At 46.4% G+C, this 19,637-nt stretch overlaps 1 protein-coding gene and 1 long non-coding RNA gene across 3 annotated transcripts in view; one reads left to right on the top strand and one right to left on the bottom strand.

Moving 5' to 3' along the window:
* ttll9 (tubulin tyrosine ligase-like family, member 9) overlaps positions 1–19,637 on the top strand; it is a 49,533-nt gene that overhangs the window by 22,036 nt on the left and 7,860 nt on the right. For both annotated transcript variants that reach the window (XM_059652870.1, XM_059652871.1), the window contains 5 exons: positions 2,004–2,044; positions 8,179–8,266; positions 16,861–16,919; positions 17,452–17,648; positions 18,704–18,817. In XM_059652870.1, the coding sequence (XP_059508853.1) occupies positions 2,004–2,044; positions 8,179–8,266; positions 16,861–16,919; positions 17,452–17,648; positions 18,704–18,817 (499 nt within the window). The remainder of the gene's footprint in view (positions 1–2,003; positions 2,045–8,178; positions 8,267–16,860; positions 16,920–17,451; positions 17,649–18,703; positions 18,818–19,637) is intronic.
* The window catches only part of LOC132210760 (uncharacterized), a 51,821-nt gene continuing 34,901 nt past the window's right edge, over positions 2,718–19,637 (bottom strand). Inside the window, exons 3-4 of the long non-coding RNA XR_009446948.1 lie at positions 8,146–8,318; positions 2,718–3,870 (exon numbers count right to left, since the gene is read on the bottom strand). This is a non-coding gene — a long non-coding RNA (uncharacterized LOC132210760). The remainder of the gene's footprint in view (positions 3,871–8,145; positions 8,319–19,637) is intronic.

Genomic DNA, 19,637 nt, shown 5'->3' with positions numbered 1-19,637 from the left:
GCAGTACCAAATCCTGGAAGTCTGGTCTGAGATTGCCACCTGGGCTACTGCGGTATCCATTTTCAGAGGAGCTCCCAGCAGTTCAGGAGGAAGGTTTACTGATCTTTGTCACTTCATCAGGGTAAGTGTCACTCATCATATCCCTGCTATCATACACTCACTGCACACTCCTCTACCAAGGCTCATGCTCAGTCTGCGTTTGGCATCTTCCCGCATTGGCTTCCCTCTACCTGCACTCACCCATTCCGGGCACCTCGTCATCATTCCCCCAACCTGCACCAGCACTAGCAGCTATGCCACTTATCTTACACAATCCCGCCCTTTGCTTCATTTCAGGAGAAAAAGACCCAACGCAGGGCATAAAGAGCCAATACAGATGGTGAGGTGCCATCATTCATCTCGTCACCCCATATGAGTAGGTAACCTGGCCCTGACCACCCCAAGCAGCTGGCTGACAGTACCCAAGCCCAACTGCAATCAACATTGGAGGCTGCTGTTGACCGATTGTGCTGGCAGCCTCTGACTGAAGGTGCCTTTCTTAAGGTGACTGTGGACTACGCCCCTTAGACTTTGAGACATAGCCATTTGGTTGATGGAGTGTGTTTGTTCTGGAGGCTGCTGGTACAATAGTGTGGGTGTGAGATTCATGCCGCAAAGTGACACGTAGAAACATGTTCAACCAGATGAGTGATGGTTATGACAAGCTGCCTGGCTTTGAGTCTGTGCTAAAAGGCAAGGCAGAAATACTCTGAAATTTAAGCTGTGGCTAAGGGGGCAAAGCACACAAAGTTAAGGCGAGGTAAAGCAATAATACTGTGAGAATCTAAGTACAAGCAATGTGAGTGAGGGCTGAGACAGCAATTGAAGACCCCTGAGGTGCAGCTTGATCAAATCCAGTGCAGCGTTTAAGTGTGGTGGCACTGTATTGTACATGGATTGGAGATGTGCCATTAGGGTACAGTGAGACTGGCATGTGTCTCATTCCCATCTCAACGGCTGGTAGATGCTTGCAGTTGCTGCTTTTGAGCATTTCCTGAGATGTTGATGAATGGTGTCTAATATGGAGGGCTGGGGGAGTTAGTGGCAAGCTGGAGTCACTGGGTTACCACTCTGACTTTCATTTCAGGAATTGTTACCGTCTGATACTATGAGGTGGGTGGGAGAATGGGGTGAGATTAAATAATAATGAAATGTCACGCATGATAATGCATGCGAATAGGCCCCTCACCACTCACTAATGAGATTCTCATCTCACTGTTCAACACTAGTTTGGAGAATTGGACTTTTTTTTCCCTTGACATTGGGAGACTTGACAGCTGATCACACCTGATGTCCCCAAAGTTCTCACTAATGCATTCATCGTTCGGTGGCAGAAAAGACTATCTTGTCTTTCTCTTCAAGCAGATTCTGGCGAAGACTTCCAACCTCTCATTTGTTCTTGCTGTTTTTAAAATTATTTATAGAATAACCTTTCAACATCTTTTCCATTAGAGTTCCAAGAACAAATTCTGAAAAATTCACATCTCCCTCTTGGTATTTTATAAATAATTTAAAGTATGTGACTTCTGTTTATGGATCCACACAGCACAGAGAATATTTTTGCTATTCACTCACTAACCCACACTCCAGAAAGAGACACAAACAGGACAAGGAGAGATAGACAGAAAACAGTGAGACACACACATCGCCAGACAGAGAGATATTGGCATACACACAGACCTACACAGACACTGACACACACACACACACACACACACACACACACACACACACACACACACCGCTGCATCTCCATTCCTAGCCTGTCCTTAGTTGGTTTCATTTGGAAAGAAGCTAAAGACTCTGGCTTAGTCTTGTATTCCAGTGCTTGTTCATGATGCTTATTCCAGCACACAATCTGTCATCTGTGCAAAACTATAGCTGCTTTTCTATCCTGGAAACCTTTATATTTACTTACTATTGTTTACACAAAGTTTGGCAACAAGGTGTTTTGTTATTTCTAGGGAGAAAATTTGATCTGCGAGTCTATGTACTGGTGACATCTGTAAGTAGATTTTGTTTTTGTCATTAATCTGAGAATAATCACCAGTTTTAAGGGTTATAATTAGTTAAGTGATGTCAGAAATGAGTGTGAGCCTTAGCTGTTGTCTGACTTGGTAATGCCATTTCATGTTTGCGCTGATTGTGGATTGGCATGAAGCTAGTACAAAAAGTGAGTATGTAGAATGAACAATAAAACAGGATATCAAGATACAAGCCAGATCCCAGCCAATGTGGGCATGTTAGTGACATGTTGCAGGCATGTTAGTGACATGTTGCAAACACACAATCTTCAGTGGATATGTATCCTACTCCATTGAGTCTAGATGTGTCTGTTTCCAGTAAGTAAAGTTTCAGTACCCACCTCCTCACTTACTCTCTAATCTCAGTTATAAATTCATCAACTCAAAGAGTTTTAATAGCGTGGAAAAAGGCCACTGCCCATTGTGTCTGCACCAGTCATCAAGCATCCATCTATTTTTACAAATGGTAATTATTTTACTTGGAGTAAGTAATTACTGTACTCACTGTAATCTTGAATTCTCAACCGATCTCATCTTTGTGCAAGTTACCACTCTGATCCAAAAGAAATGTATACATTGATTTATTTACAATAGTATTATGCAACTTGTGCACTATATCATCTCAATGAAAGTGAATTAACTTATGGTTGTTTGTGAATTGGACTGCTGAATAGATGAATTTGAATTATTTGTACCATCTGTAACAGAGCCTTTGAGGTTTTGCTAATTGATTCATTCATGGGATATGGGCATCACTGGTTACATTGGCATTGTTCATGTATAATTGTCTTTGAGAAGGTGGGTGTGAGTTACCTTGTAGTACTGCAGTTCATAAAATGTCGGAACATCCACCGTGCTGTTGGGGATAGAGTTCCCAGTTGACCTAATGACACTGAAAGAATGGTTATATAGTTCCAGTAAAGGGAATGATGTTTCATTAGAAGGAATCGTACAGGTGGTAGTGTTCCAATGCATCTGCTGCTCTTGTCTTTCCAGGTGTAAAGATCAAGGTTTTTGCAGATGCTGTTGAAGGAGGCTTAGTCAGACATTGCTGGGTGTTGGGTGTGGAGGGTGTGAATTTTAAGGTGGAGAATGGGATTCCTATCCAGCAGGCTGCTTTGTCCTGGATGGTGTTGAGATTCTTGAGGGTTGTTGGAGCTACACTCATTCGGGCAAGTCCATTACACTCTTGACATGTGCCTTGTAGCTAGTAGTCAGGCGTTGAGGAGTCAGTGGTTGAATTACTTGCTGCAGAACTCCCAGGTTCTGACCTGTTTTTGTTGCCACAACATTAACGTGGCTGGTCCAGTTAAGTTTCTGGTCGATGATAACCCCAAGAAGTTGATAATAGGAGGAACTGAATGATAGTAATGCCATTAAATGTTGAAGGGAGATTGAGATGATCTTTCCCTTGTTTAAGGTGGTCACTGTTTGGCATTTCCATTTATCAGCCCAAACCTGGATGTGTTCCAGGACATGCTACATGTGTACTACTTCAATAAGCTGGAAATCCAGTGCTCTTCAGTGGGCATATGAACAGTGAAAAGGTTCATTAAATGGCTCTTGATGTGAATTGGTGTCTCAAAGGGAGAGATCAGTTAGTGCAGGTACCCAATGAGTTTGCCTTCTGATTTCGTAAGGAAGAATATGACACCGGAACAATGGAAATTGACAGGATATTGGATGAGATAAATATAGATAAAGAGGAGAAACTTGAAAGGTTGGCAATCCAGGCTCAATGGGATACGTTGGAGATTGTTGAGCGAAGTACAAAATTGCAGACGTTCAACAGATACAACAATGGCAGCTACATGATAAATGTAGAAGGTTATCAAGGTGTGGCTTGTTAATAAAAAAGCAGAACAAATCCAAAACCGTTACATTAGTCTATAAAGTGAAAGAAGGTGAGATTTATAGCAGTATCAAGCAGTACTTAGCAATAACCTGCTTGCTGATACTCAGTTTGGGTTCCATGTGGGCAGTTTGGCTGTTGACCACTTTTCAACCTTGATCCAAATGTGGACAAATGAATTCTGTAGATAAGGTGAGAGTGACTGTCTTTGACATGAGAGTGACTGTCTTTGACATGAGAGCAACATTTAACCAAGACCGAGTAAAACTGAAGTTACATGGAATCAGGCAAAAGCTCTCCACAATTTGGAATCATACCTAGGACAAAGGACGATGGTTATGGTTGTTGGAACTAATCATTTGGAACATGACTGTAGGAGTTCTCTAGAGTAGTGATCCTCAGCTGCTTCATCAATGAACTGCCCTCAAGAATAAGGTCAGAAGTGGGGATGTTCACTGTTGATTTCACAATATTCAGCATCATTCACAACTCCTCCAATATTGAAACAGTTGTGCCCACAAAGAACAAAACCGTGCCAACATTCAGGCTTTGAATGATAAGGAGCTAGTGACATTCATCCCTCAATTGCTAGGCAGTGACCATTTACAACAAAAGAATTTAACCATTGCAATCGGAGTGAGTCATACTTGGGACTATCAAAGCAGACAAGTTTGCAAGTCGCATGATTGAGGGGAAACACTGAGGGTGGACTATGCCCGACTGCGATATAGCCCAAACGTGAAGTCAGAAGTTTAGCTCATGTGGGAATCCTATGCAGAATGAGGAAGATGTGCTTCTACTTTTCCCTCTTTCTTTCAGACTCCAGCATCTACTGAGTCGTCTTCATCAAAATTACAAGAGTGTTATTTTCTAATGTTAATAACTAATAGCACTAAACTAGAGAATAGTAAGTTAATTGGTGGAGTTAGAATAAGGGAGACAGTAATGAAACCTAAATCAGGATTATTCTGCATATAAGTGAATATGTGGAGTAGAGTGAATATGTTTGGGAGATTGCAAGTACAGATTACTATGTGGCATTATGATAATACTGTGGTGACAAAGGAGATCTGGCTTCAGCATGCCCTGATCCAGGTGTTAAATATTTCTCGTTGCAAAGTGTTTAGAAAAGACAAAAGGGCTAAAAAGGAGGAGAGGTGGTATTTTGGATTAAGGAAAGTATTACAGTACCGCAGCAAGAGGATGTTTCAGAGGGTTCAAAGACAGATCACTTTAGCTTGAACTAAGAAATAGAAAGCTTGCAATTATGCTGTTTGATGTAATATATAGGCCGTCAGATGGTGGGAAGGATATAGAGGAACAAATTATATGGAGGTTACAGATGGGTGTAAGCATTGTGGAGTAGTTATAGTAGGGATTTTAATTACCTGTATATTATCCGGGATAACTGTATTGTATCACATTGTGGGATAGGTGTGCTCAATTTATTTTCAGGAGAATTTCCTACAGTATTATGTGGTCAGTCCAATAAGTCAATACTAGACCTGGTGCTTGGGAATGAGGTTGGCCAAGTAGTTTAAAGTGACAGTGAGGAAACACGTAGGGGATGGTGATCATTGTATCGTAAGGTTTAGGATGAGAGTAGAAAATGACATTGGTCAGTGCACAGTAATAATAATGGTGAGCTAACTTGACTGGATCAGGAACAGAGCTGTAATGGATGGGCTGGAGGGTTAAGGCTGCTGATGAAGAGTCGGAGGGAAAAACAGTAGCTGAACAGTAGGCTTCGTTCAAAACAGTGATGGTTTGGACACAGTCAAGGTACATTCCCTGCAATGGGAAAGGTAGGACAAAGCCAGAACTCCCTGGATGACAAAGGAGTTAGAAATTAAGTTGAAGAAATGGTATGTTTATGCCAAATGTAAAATAGTAACCACATTTGAAAATCATGCTGAGTATACAAGGTTTAGAAGGAAGATGAAAAAGCAAATATGAGAAATATGAAGAAAGACTGGCAGTTGATATAAAAATGTCTTCCATAGAACATCAACAATAAAAGGGTAATTAAAAGGAAGTGTAGGGCGAATAAGGGATTAAAAATGGAATTTATACTTAGTAGCATGACTGAGGTGTAAATAAATACTTTACATTTGTCTTTGAGGCCAATGCTGCCCAGGCCATCGAAACAAAGGAGGAAACTCAATCACAAGAAGGTTTAAAATAGATAAGAATGGAGTATTGGATAACCTGAAGATACTTAATATTAATGAGGACTTGGGATCAGATGAGATGCATCCAAAGATATTGCAGGAAGTGAAAGTGCAAATTGCAGAGGCACTGGCAAATTATCTTTCAATCTCCCTGGATTTGGGAGTGGTACTGAAAAGTTACAAACATTTCATCCTTGATCAACAATTACAGACCAGTCAGTTTAACTGTGGTGATGGGGAAACTTCTAGAAACAGTTATTCAGGATCGAATTCATAGTCAAATAGCAAAATGTGGATTGATTTGGAAGAGTTCAGGGAAAGTTGTGTCTAGCTAATTTGCTGGAGGTTTTTGAAGAGATAATAGAGTGTTGATGAGATGTACATGACTTCCAAAAGGTGTTCAGTATAGTGCCATCAACAGACTTGTGCGGAAAGTTTTAGGTCATAGAAGAAAAGTAGTAACATGTATACAGAATTGGTTGAAGATCAGGAAACAAAAGTAATGGTTAATGGGTATTTTTCAGGCCAGTGAAAGGTTTGTTGTGGAGTTCTCCACATATAAATAAAATAAATAATCTAGATGTTGATATACAAGAGGGCATTTTCAAAGTGTATGGGCATCATGAAACTTGGGAGAATTGTAAACCATGAAACTTCAGATTTCAATTTTCTTCACTTAAAGTTTTGGACTTCTCTACATCAGAGGCTTGTGAATGTTTCATTGCTGAATACATTTCAGGCATCGGTTAGCTTGGACGACTGGTTTGTGATGCAGAATGATGCCAACATAAGGGATTCAATTCTCACACTGACTGAAGTTACATTGAAAGACTGTCCTTCTCGACCACTCCCCCCACCTGAAATGTGGTGACCCTCTGGTTAAGCCACCAACGTTTATCTCTCTATAATGATAGATCAGCCCAATGGTCTACTAGGACTATGATGATTTAACCTTTGCCAAGTCTTCGGTATAAAAGGCAAAAGCAGCATTTTGGTCACTCCGGCCAAGCAGTTCTATGTGGCTGGGGACTGAGTAACTGGAGTTTGAATGAGTGAGTGACTGAGGAGGTGACTGAGTGGCACTGAGCCAGACACACACACATACCCTTGCCTCTACCTTCCCTTCCCTTGTGCCCTATTCACAAAGCAAGCTGGGAGAGGAGGAAAACCCAGACTATACGGCAACCCAGTTTCACATGAATTCCTCTCAGGCCAGCTCAGAACATGTCCCTCCAGACATGAATCAAGATCAGTAGATCAGTGATAGTTAAACTCACTTGCTTAGCTCAGCCCCCATTCCTATCCCATCTCAAGTGAGCAGGATGTGAAGTTTTTCTCTTTGTAGCACTCTGTTCTTAACCAAATAGACCAGTGAGAAAGAGGTTTTATTAGTTAGCTCTGCTGCTTTATACTTTTCGATGGTCATTGCATTCATTATTTACAAATAATAAAATTGGAACATTTTCCCTGAAACTCATATTTTTTCTGCCAAGAAGTATTTGTATGAACTTTGTTGGCCCTCTGAATGAGAAAGAACTTGAAATCTGGGCCTCCTGTGTGGGTAGACCAGAAGGCAAATGTTTCATGGTTTAATCTTTCATTTGAAAGTTGGCAGCTCCAATGTGCAGCACTTCCTCAATATTATACTGTTGTTCTCAAGCTCTGGAGTGAGACTTTTACCTGGAGACTTGCGATTCAGAGGCAAATCTGTCACCAGTTGAACCACAGCTGAATCAATAACAATTCTATGTCAATTTTTAGCCCATTTGTATACTCAATTAGTAAGGTTCATGATTAGAGTACAGGATGAGGTTTATGAGCAAAAAGACAGAGCTAAAATAATGGAAAGGTTTTTCATGCACAATATGATTAGAATTTGGAATGCAATTAAATGTAGAATGGTGGTGCAAAAGGGAATTTTAATGGACAATGAAATATGGGGCAAGGGGCAGGACTGAGCCAGGGAATAAGAGGAAGTGCTCTTTGAAAGAGTTTGAAAAGCTATCCGTGAATGCAGTCAGATGGTCAATATTTGTTCTGAATATGAGTGATGTGTTACCTTGAATTTCATCTCCTCTCTCGCACAATACAGTATGTTCCTCTGAAAGCGTGGTTATATAGAGATGGATTTGCTCGATTTTCAAACACCCGATTTTCACTGAGCAGCATTGATGATCATTGTATCCTTTACCGTATGGCAATGACACAGCTCGCCAGGCACATTGAGAAATACTGGATAAATATAAAATAAAACAACAATTGGTAACTTCAATAAGAATCATTAATATAGCAGTCCCTGTGTATCTCAGTGTGACCCGGAGCAGCCCCTGTGTATCTCACTGTGACCCGGGGCAGCCCCTGGGTATCTCACTGTGACCCGGGGCAGCCCCTGGGTATCTCAGTGTGACCCGGAGCAGCCCCTGTGTATCTCACTGTGACCTGGAGCAGCCCCTGCGTGTATCACTGTGACCCGGAGCAACTCCTGCATGTATCACTGTGACCCGGAGCAGCCCCTGTGTATCTCAGTGTGACCCGGAGCAGCCCCAGCGTATCTCACTGTGTCCCGGAGCAGCCCCTGTGTATCTCAGTGTGACCCGGAGCAGCCCCTGTGTATCTCACTGTGACCCGGAGCAGCCCCTGTGTATCTCAGTGTGACCCGGAGCTCCGCCTGTGTATCTCTGTGTGACCCGGGACAGCCCCTGTGTATCTCTGTGTGACCGGGAGCAACTCCTGCCTGTATCACTGTGACCCAGAGCAGCCCCTGCATGTATCACTGTGACCCGGAGCAGCCCCTGCGTGTATCACTGTGACCCGGAGCAGCCCCTGCGTATCTCACTGTGACCTGGAGCAGCCCCTGTGTATCTCAATGTGACCCGGAGCAGCCCATGTGTACCTCACTGTGACCCGGACCAGCCCCTGTGTATCTCACTGTGACCCGGAGCAGCTCCTGTGTATCTCACTGTGACCCGGACCAGCCCCTGTGTATCACACTGTGACCCGGAGCAGCCCCTGTGTATCTCAGTGTGACCCGGGACAGCCCCTGTGTATCTCTGTGTGACCCGCAGCAACTCCTGCCCGTATCACTGTGACCCAGAGCAGCCCTGCATGTAACACTGTGACCCGGAGCACCCCTGCGTGTATCACTGTGACCCGGAGCAGCCCCTGCATGTATCACTGTGACCTGGAGCAGCCCCTGCGTATCTCACTGTGACCCGGAGCAGCCCCTGCGTATCTCACTGTGACCCGGACCAGCCCCTGCGTATCACACTGTGTCCCGGACCAGCCCCTGCGTATCTCAGTGTGACCTGGAGCAGCCCCTGCGTATCTCACTGTGTTCTGGACCAGCCCCTGTGTATCTCACTGTGTTCTGGACCAGCCCCTGTGTATTTCACTGTGTCCTGGACCAGCCCCTGTGTATCTCAGTGTGACCCGGAGCAGCCCCTGCGTATCTCACTGTGTCCCGGAGCTGCCCCTGTGTATCTCAGTGTGACCCAGAGCAGCCCCTGTGTATCTCACTGTGACCCGGACCAGTCCCTGCATATCTCAGTGTGACCCGGAGCAGCCCCTGCATATCTCACTGTGTCCCGGAGCAGCCCCTGTGTATCTAAGTGTGACCCGGAGCAGCCCCTGTGTATCTCACTGTGACCCGGACCAGCCCCTGTGTATCTCAGTGTGACCCGGAGCAGCCCCTGTGTATCTCACTGTGTCCCGGACCAGCCCCTGTGTATCTCAGTGTGACCCGGAGCAGCCCCTGCGTGTATCACTGGGACTCGGAGCAGCCCCTGCGTGTATCACTGTGACCCGGAGCAGCCCCTGCGTGTATCACTGTGACCCGGAGCAGCCCCTGCGTATCTCACTCTGACCCGGAGCAGCCCCTGCGTATCTCACTGTGTCCCGGACCAGCCCCTGCGTATCTCAGTGTGACCCGGAGCAGCCCCTGTGTATCTCAGTGTGACCCAGTGCAGCCCCTGTGTATCTCAGTGTGAGCCGGAGCTGCCCCTGTGTATCTCAGTTTGACCTGGGGCAGCCCCTGTGTATCTCACTGTGACCCGGAGCAGCCCCTTGTGTATCTCACTGTCACCCGGAGCAGCCCCTGTGTATCTCAGTGTGACCTGGGACAGCCCCTGTGTATCTCACTGTGACCCGGAGCAACTCCTGCCTGTATCACTGTGACCCAGAGCAGCCCTGCATGTATCACTGTGACCCGGAGCAGCCACTGCGTGTATCACTGTGACCCGGAGCAGCCCCTGTGTATCTCACTGTGACCCGGAGCAGCCCCTGCGTATCTCACTGTGACCCGGAGCAGCCCCTGCATATCTCACTGTGACCCGGAGCAGCCCCTGCGTATCTCACTGTGTCCCGGACCAGCCCCTGCGTATCTCAGTGTGACCCGGAGCAGCCCCTGCGTATCTCACTGTGACCCGGACCAGCCCCTGTGAATCTCAGTGTGACCCAGAGCAGCCCATCTGTATCTCACTGTGACCCGGAGCAGACCCTGTGTATCTCAGTGTGAGCCGGAGCTGCCCCTGTGTATCTCAGTTTGACCCGGAGCAGCCCCTGTGTATCTCAGTGTGACCCGGAGCAGCCCCTGTGTATCTCACTGTGTCCTGGACCAGCCCCTGTGTATCTCAGTGTGACCCGGAGCAGCCCCTGCGTATCTCACTGTGACCCGGAGCAGCCCCTGTGTATCTCATGGTGACCCGGAGCTGCCCCTGTGTATCTCTGTGTGACCCGGAGCAGTCCCTGTGTATCTCAGTGTGACCCGGAACAGACCCTGTGTATCTCAGTGTGAGCCGGAGCTGCCCCTGTGTATCTCAGTTTGACCCGGAGCAGCCCCTGTGTATCTCACTGTGACCCGGACCAGCCCCTGTGTATCTCACTGTGACCCGGAGCAGCCGCTGTGTATCTCACTGTCACCCAGAGCAGCCCCTGTGTATCTCAGTGTGACCCGGAGCAGACCCTGTGTATCTCACTGTGAGCCGGAGCTGCCCCTGTGTATCTCAGTTTGACCCGGAGCAGCCCCTGTGTATCTAAGTGTGACCCGGAGCAGCCCCTGTGTATCTCACTGTGACCCGGACCAGCCCCTGTGTATCTCAGTGTGACCCGGAGCAGCCCCTGTGTATCTCACTGTGTCCCGGACCAGCCCCTGTGTATCTCAGTGTGACCCGGAGCAGCCCCTGCGTGTATCACTGGGACTCGGAGCAGCCCCTGCGTGTATCACTGTGACCCGGAGCAGCCCCTGCGTGTATCACTGTGACCCGGAGCAGCCCCTGCGTATCTCACTCTGACCCGGAGCAGCCCCTGCGTATCTCACTGTGTCCCGGACCAGCCCCTGCGTATCTCAGTGTGACCCGGAGCAGCCCCTGTGTATCTCAGTGTGACCCAGTGCAGCCCCTGTGTATCTCAGTGTGAGCCGGAGCAGACCCTGTGTATCTCAGTGTGAGCCGGAGCTGCCCCTGTGTATCTCAGTTTGACCTGGGGCAGCCCCTGTGTATCTCACTGTGACCCGGAGCAGCCCCTTGTGTATCTCACTGTCACCCGGAGCAGCCCCTGTGTATCTCAGTGTGACCTGGGACAGCCCCTGTGTATCTCACTGTGACCCGGAGCAACTCCTGCCTGTATCACTGTGACCCAGAGCAGCCCTGCATGTATCACTGTGACCCGGAGCAGCCACTGCGTGTATCACTGTGACCCGGAGCAGCCCCTGCGTATCTCACTGTGACCCGGAGCAGCCCCTGCGTATCTCACTGTGACCCGGAGCAGCCCCTGCATATCTCACTGTGACCCGGAGCAGCCCCTGCGTATCTCACTGTGTCCCGGACCAGCCCCTGCGTATCTCAGTGTGACCCGGAGCAGCCCCTGCGTATCTCACTGTGACCCGGACCAGCCCCTGTGAATCTCAGTGTGACCCAGAGCAGCCCATCTGTATCTCACTGTGACCCGGAGCAGACCCTGTGTATCTCAGTGTGAGCCGGAGCTGCCCCTGTGTATCTCAGTTTGACCCGGAGCAGCCCCTGTGTATCTCAGTGTGACCCGGAGCAGCCCCTGTGTATCTCACTGTGTCCTGGACCAGCCCCTGTGTATCTCAGTGTGACCCGGAGCAGCCCCTGCGTATCTCACTGTGACCCGGAGCAGCCCCTGTGTATCTCATGGTGACCCGGAGCTGCCCCTGTGTATCTCTGTGTGACCCGGAGCAGTCCCTGTGTATCTCAGTGTGACCCGGAACAGACCCTGTGTATCTCAGTGTGAGCCGGAGCTGCCCCTGTGTATCTCAGTTTGACCCGGAGCAGCCCCTGTGTATCTCACTGTGACCCGGACCAGCCCCTGTGTATCTCACTGTGACCCGGAGCAGCCGCTGTGTATCTCACTGTCACCCAGAGCAGCCCCTGTGTATCTCAGTGTGACCCGGAGCAGACCCTGTGTATCTCACTGTGAGCCGGAGCTGCCCCTGTGTATCTCAGTTTGACCCGGAGCAGCCCCTGTGTATCTCAGTGTGACCCGGAGCAGCCCCTGTGTATCTCACTGTGTCCTGGACCAGCCCCTGTGTATCTCAGTGTGACCCGGAGCAGCCCCTGCGTATCTCACTGTGACCCGGAGCAGCCCCTGTGTATCTCATGGTGACCCGGAGCTGCCCCTGTGTATCTCTGTGTGACCCGGAGCAGTCCCTGTGTATCTCAGTGTGACCCGGAACAGACCCTGTGTATCTCACTGTGACCCGGAGCAGCCGCTGTGTATCTCACTGTCACCCAGAGCAGCCCCTGTGTATCTCAGTGTGACCCGGAGCAGACCCTGTGTATCTCACTGTGTCCCGGACCAGCCCCTGTGTATCTCAGTGTGACCCAGAGCAGCCCCTGTGTATCTCACTGTAACCCGGACCAGTCCCTGTGTATCTCAGTGTGTCCCGGACCAGCCCCTGTGTATCTCAGTGTGACCCGGAGCAGCCCCTGTGTATCTCACTGTGACCCGGAGCAGCCGCTGTGTATCTCATTGTTGCCCGGAGCAGCCCCTGCGTGTATCACTGTGATCCGGAGCAGCCCCTGCGTGTATCACTGTGACCCGGAGCAGCCCCTGCGTATCTCACTTGACCCGGAGCAGCCCCTGTGTATCTCACTGTGACCCGGAGCAGACCCTGTGTATCTCAGTGTGAGCCGGAGCAGCCCCTGTGTATCTCAGTGTGACCCGGAGCAGCCCCTGTGTATCTCACTGTGTCCCGGACCAGCCCCTGTGTATCTCAGTGTGACCCGGAGCAGCCCCTGCGTGTATCACTGTGACCCGGAGCAGCCCCTGCGTGTATCACTGTGATCCGGAGCAGCCCCTGCGTATCTCACTGTGTCCCGGACCAGCCCCTGCGTATCTCAGTGTGACCCGGAGCAGCCCCTGTGTATCTCACTGTGACCCGGAGCAGACCCTGTGTATCTCAGTGTGAGCCGGAGCAGCCCCTGTGTATCTCACTGTGACCCGGAGCAGCCCCTGTGTATCTCACTGTGTCCTGGACCAGCCGCTGTGTATTTCACCGTGTCCTGGACCAGCCCCTGTGTATCTCCGTGTGACCCGGAGCAGCCCCTGTGTATCTCACTGTGTCCCGGACCAGCCCCTGTGTATCTCAGTGTGACCCGGAGCAGCCCCTGCGTATCTCAGTGTGACCTGGAGCAACTCCTGCGTATCTCAGCTTTATCTATGAATTAGTGGGAGTGGTGGATCATTTGGCTCCATCAACCTGCTGTGCTGTTTGTTAAGTTCACAGCTACTCTGTGTGTAAACTGGATTCCACATTCTCATCAAGTGCCAAAGCTTGTAATTCCCATGCCTGACAAGAATCTGTATTCACCTCTGCCTTCAAAATAGTCAGCGACTCATCGCACATCTCCTTGTGAAACAAGAGACACACAACTCTCTAAGTGCAGAAGAAAATTCCTCATCACTCTCCTGAAAGAGTGGACTATAAGTTTAAACTAGTGCTGCCAACTTCTGGACTCACCCAAAAGATGAAATGTCTACCATGTCAAGACCATTGAAGCTGTTAGTCACAACAACAAAAACAGAAGTTTTTGGAAAGGCTCAGTGGGTCTGCCAGGAGTTGCGAAGAAAAATCAGGGATAACGTTTCGGGTCCGGTGACCCTTCTTCAGGTCCTTGGTCACCCTTCCTCTTCTAAACTTTAGTGGAAATATGCCAAGCCTACTGTTGTAAGACAACCCATTCATTCACGATATCAATGCAATAAACCTCCTTTGAGCTGCACTTACATCCTTCCTTAAATACGATGACTAAAACAGCACACAATATTCAAAGTATACTCTCACCACTGCCCTGTATAATTGAAGCATAACATCCTTACTTCTGTGTTCAGTTCCTGTCATAATAAAGGATAATGCCTTCCTTACCTTCTTGATTATATTCTGTACCTGCATACTAACTTTATATGATTCGTGCACCTGAACACTCGCACCTCTCTGCATTTCAGAATTTGGAGTTGATCCTCGTGTAACATTTTGCTTTTGTATTTTTCATGACTAAGTCAATAGCTTTGTATTTTCCAATATCATACTCCAGCTGCCAGATCTTCACCCAGTCAGTAAACCAATCTATATCTTTCTGCCACTTAAATATCATCTTCACAACATATACCCTACCTAAGATAACAAGGTGTATAGCTGGATTAACACAGCAGGCCAAGCAGCATCAGAGGAGCAGGAAGGCTGATGTTTTTGGCTAGACCCTTCTTCAGAAAATGACCCTTCTGAAGAAGGGTCTAGGCCTGAAATGTCAACCTTCCTGCTCCTCTGATGCTGCTTGGCCTGCTGTGTTCATCCAGCTCTACACCTTGTTGTCTAAGATTCTCCAGCATCTGCAGTTCCTACTATCTCATATACCCTACGTATATTGGTATCATGTATGAATTAGTCACGATGCTTTTGCACCGTAATGTAAATCATTTTTTAAAATTTTTAAAAAGTTGTGACTCAGTACAGAACCCTACAGGTGCCAACTTGTCACGTTGGGCCAATTTGAGTACAATGTAGGGCAACTTGTGTGTCAAAAAGTACAGCATGATTAAGCAATCACATAAACGACAGATTAGAACTGACGAAGGGTTACTGGACCTGAAACATTAATTCTGATTTCACTCCACAGCTGCTGCCAGACCTGATGAGTTTTTCCAGTAATTTCTGTTCTTGTTTCAGATCAGATCTGTGCTTTATTGTCCTGCATGAATGACTGTGGATGATTAAAAATGAACAGGAGGAGGAGATGCCACAAATACTCCTGTCCTCACTGATGGGGGAGTCCAACATAACAGTGCAAAAGACAAGGCTGAAGTATTTACAACAATCTTCGGTCAGAGGCATTGAATGGGTGATCCATCGAGGCTTCCTCCAGAGGTCCCCGATATCACCTAAGTTCCTGTACAGATGGCACTTTGGTGCCAAGCAGTGGACTGCTTGATGGATTAGAGACCAGTTACCAATGCAGCTATCTTTCATCTGTCAGCGATTACGTGATTGTTTCTGGGCCAGTTAAACAGATTGGACCTTTGGACAAAATAAGGAGAAGCCTTTGGACCAGTGCTAGCCCTTAGGAGCTCTCTCTCTCTCTCTCCCCCCCCCCACAGTAAAAGTCACTTCAAGCCTGAAGAGAATCAGTTTTTCTCTTCTTCAGTGGTTGCTGAAATCTGTGACTTTTAATTGATGAGTCTGAGACCTTTATTGAGTAAACTGCCTATTGTGTATTTCTTCCAAACCGGTAGAAGCAGCATTCTGACTAGCATAAGAAGCATCTCAGTAACCTCTGTGAACAGGAACCACTGATTGTAAGGGAATTGAGCTTCCACTGGAGATTTATGTGCCATTGGTTTATATTAGTTTTAAGTACTGAAATTAGTCAGTGCCTTTTGAATAGGTCCCCAAGTGCGCAAGAGTTTGAAGCCTTTCCACCTCTACTACTGGTAGTTCAGTAGCACAGCTTGACTTTAACATGTCCCAATTCATAAGCCTACATCCATGTCTTTGTTACTTTCCCAATTAACTATTACAATACACTACTGGCCACTTTCCTATATATTGTCCTCCTCAAACTTGGTTTCATCCAAACTCCACTGCATGGTTTGTACTAGTTTCAAAGTGGTATATTCTCTGTTCTTCCTTCTTCCCCAGATTTGCACCCTTCTACTACCCTAACCCCTCACTTCTTGTAGGATAAACACCTCCTGCAACATATGAGACAGGAATTTGTCATCCTCCCTGATTGACACCAGCTGCCCCACAATCCCAGAAATGCTAAACTTGAGTTAAAGCAGTTGAAGACACTGTCTATACATGTGGATCCTTAAGACACATGTTTTGAATTCTGACAAGGCACAGGAATTGGAATCAACAGGTCTCAGCCATCCATCCACAAGATGAACAAATCTGTTCCCTCTTTTTGGATATATTTATGTTAACCCAGTTAAAATTTTTAATTAATCTCAAGTTTAAGTGTCTGCTTCTTCCTGTCTGATATGTCAGTATAATTTTGCTCTGAATAAAATAAAATTTGATGTGAGATCATTAGACAACCTCTGATGAGGACAATCATTTGGACCATGTTTAGAGACCCTAACATCCCTAACATTGTTGGAATTGAATATTTCTATAATAATGTTAGGCTTATGGCCACCCACTCAAAGTGGGGTGAATTTGACACATCAAGATTTTTAACTGCAGTATTGGATGAATGTGAAGCTTTTGCTGTTTGTACTGCAGCTCCATTTGTTCCATAACTTGTACCTTACAAAGTCATACATCTTACGAATGTTGCTGTGCAGAAAACCGCCCCAGACTATGATCCAGAAAAGGTAAGCAGTATTAATCAATAAGTTGGGATATATAATGATCAGACAGGGGAGAATGGCGCTGATGGTGCAGGGGCTTTGATGGGTGCAGCACTGAGAGGAGGCATAGTGATTTGGGGGAGGGAACTTGGTGAAAGGGACATTGCTGTTTCATCTTACTCACTATTTGGGTATATGTGGACATTAGGGTAAATGATGATCACTTTGACATACATTGATGCACTATGATGGAACCCATGTTTCACAGCATCACCATCGTGCAGATCACTTCATGGCATTTCACAGTGATGCAGTACAAGACACTCTAATAACTGTGATGCACTAATATTCTGTGACACAGTGTGAAACACGGTCACATACAGTGATGCTGACATACTGTGACACACTGTGAGACCTTGCAACGCTGATTTACTGTAACAGCGTGAGATGCTAATACATTGCAACACTGATATACTGTAACGCACTGCAACAATGGTACCCTGTGACAGTGTAAGTCCCTGTAATACATCGTGACACTAAACGTACTGTTTTCTAGGGCTGCAAGTGGTTGATGCAACAACTACGACAGTACCTGACAGCAAAACATGGCACTGAGGCAGTGGAAGCACTTTTTAGAGATATGGACAATATCTTCATTAAAAGTTTGCAAAGTGTCCAAACAGTAATCATTAATGACAAGCATTGTTTCGAACTCTATGGATACGACATTCTGATCGACAAGAACCTAAAACCGTGAGGACACTGTGTTGGAATAACTTGTGTGTGAAATTCAGTGTGGATTTATTCTGTTGTGTCTGAGAGATTTCCTGGATGTGCTTAGAGTATCTTTGTTTGTCTTGTGTCTATGTTTGTATTTATTGTATAAGTATGTGTGTGCACCTGTACATATTGCATGATATACGTCAAAATTTGGAGTATGATTTGTTTTGAAGGAAGTGTCATTGTCTTTCATGATAATTGTATGGGTTTGAATATTTGTGCCTGATGGGTTTCTCTAGCACTTTCTGATTGTATGTATTTCTAGACGTTAGACTAAGAAATGATGAAAGCTGAATGTTTATCTTAGAATCCCTATAGTGTAGAAACAGGCTCTTCGGTCCAACAAGTCCACACTGACCCTTGGATCATCCCACCCAGACCCATCCCCCTAAAACCCACGCACCCCTGGGCACTACGGGCAATTTAGCATGGCCAATCCACCTAGCCTGCACATCTTTGGACTGTGGGAGGAAACCGCAGCACCTGGAGGAAACCCATGCAGACACGGGGAGAATGTGCAAACTCCGCACAGACATTTGCCCGAGACTGGAATCGAACCCAGGTCCCTGGCGCTGTGAGGCTGCAGTGCTAACCACTGAGTCACCGTGCCACCCCAATGTGTCGTTGATTTTTAGGCTGGGGAACAGTAAGCTGAATGTTGATTATGTGTAAGTTTGCTTGTGTAATTTTTTTATCATGATTCATTGTAAATGGAATGACTATCCATTCTACATTATTTGATCTAGCATTAACCTGAATTGACATTGCCTGCATATGGTGCTCTGTCTGTTTAGCTGGTGGTCAGTGACTCTCTGTGACACTCTGTCTGTTCTAGCCAGTAATATCTCTGTACAATGACACTAAACAGAAATGACCTGAAATTTGTTAGGATTGTGCTCTCACACCCTGGATAGCTTTCAATTTTGTATTTCCTTCCCTTGCTCTGCTCTGCCAATGCCTCTCTTGTTTTATATATATCCTTTCCATCTCATCCTTAAAACACTTTTAGTGCATTTCTCTTTCTTTAGGTGGCTTTTAGAAGTGAATGCTTCTCCTTCACTAATAGCTAGTAGCCAGGAAGATTACGAGTTGAAGTGCCGTTTGCTGGAGGACACAGTGCATGTTGTAGACATGGAAGGAAGGTGAGTAAAGGAACATTTTGCATTTGTATTGTATCTCAAGCCCTTGATAACCAGTAGACTTTACATAGTTGTTCTGTAGGTAAATAAAACAGTGAATTTGTACATAACAATGTTTCATAAGCAGCCATGAAGTTTGGTGCAATGTGGGCCAGGACACCAGGAGAATCCCTACAAGACTTCAAGAAAAGTGCTACTCAGCTCTCCTAGTTTTGCTGAGTTTCCAACAATTCAGCACATTCTAGTTTTGTCCAGCTGAATCAAAGGATAGAGAAGTTAGTGAACTTGTGATGGAATTTATCGTTGACGATCCTTTATTGGCATGCTGTAAAGACTAACTTAAGTGCACCAGAAATCAAGCTGCCCTATTCCTCGAGTCATCACAGTAGTTAAAGACGTTACAAGTATGCAAATTGGGGAATTCTACCTGTCTTTGGGCCCAGATTGACAGAAAGCACAGAACAGGGTTCTGTACTTAACAGTAATTAATTTGTTACAAATAAATAAAAAATCTACTGGTAAATGATTGTGGACTGTTGGCATCTAACCTCGACTAAGCAAAACTCAAAATCCCTTGTTAAACTTTACCTTATGTACATGACAAATGCAATGGTGGTGGGGTGGGGGGAGATAAAATGGGTGTTATGGACCAAGGGAGAGACTGAGAAAGCAGTGCAGTGATCCCTATTCACAGGATCTGCTGAGAAGGTTCTTGTGCTGAGCAGGATGCTGTTTCTTAGTCTTCTGTCTCCAGACGTTTTCATTAGTTTACAGGAGGCACTGTGATGGGTTCACATTAATGAAAGGTCCCTGAATTATTAAT

Source organism: Stegostoma tigrinum, chromosome 19, assembly GCF_030684315.1.
Source record: "Stegostoma tigrinum isolate sSteTig4 chromosome 19, sSteTig4.hap1, whole genome shotgun sequence".
In the NCBI taxonomy this organism is placed as follows: Eukaryota; Metazoa; Chordata; class Chondrichthyes; order Orectolobiformes; family Stegostomatidae; genus Stegostoma; species Stegostoma tigrinum.
This window is presented reverse-complemented; position numbering and strand designations above follow the sequence as displayed.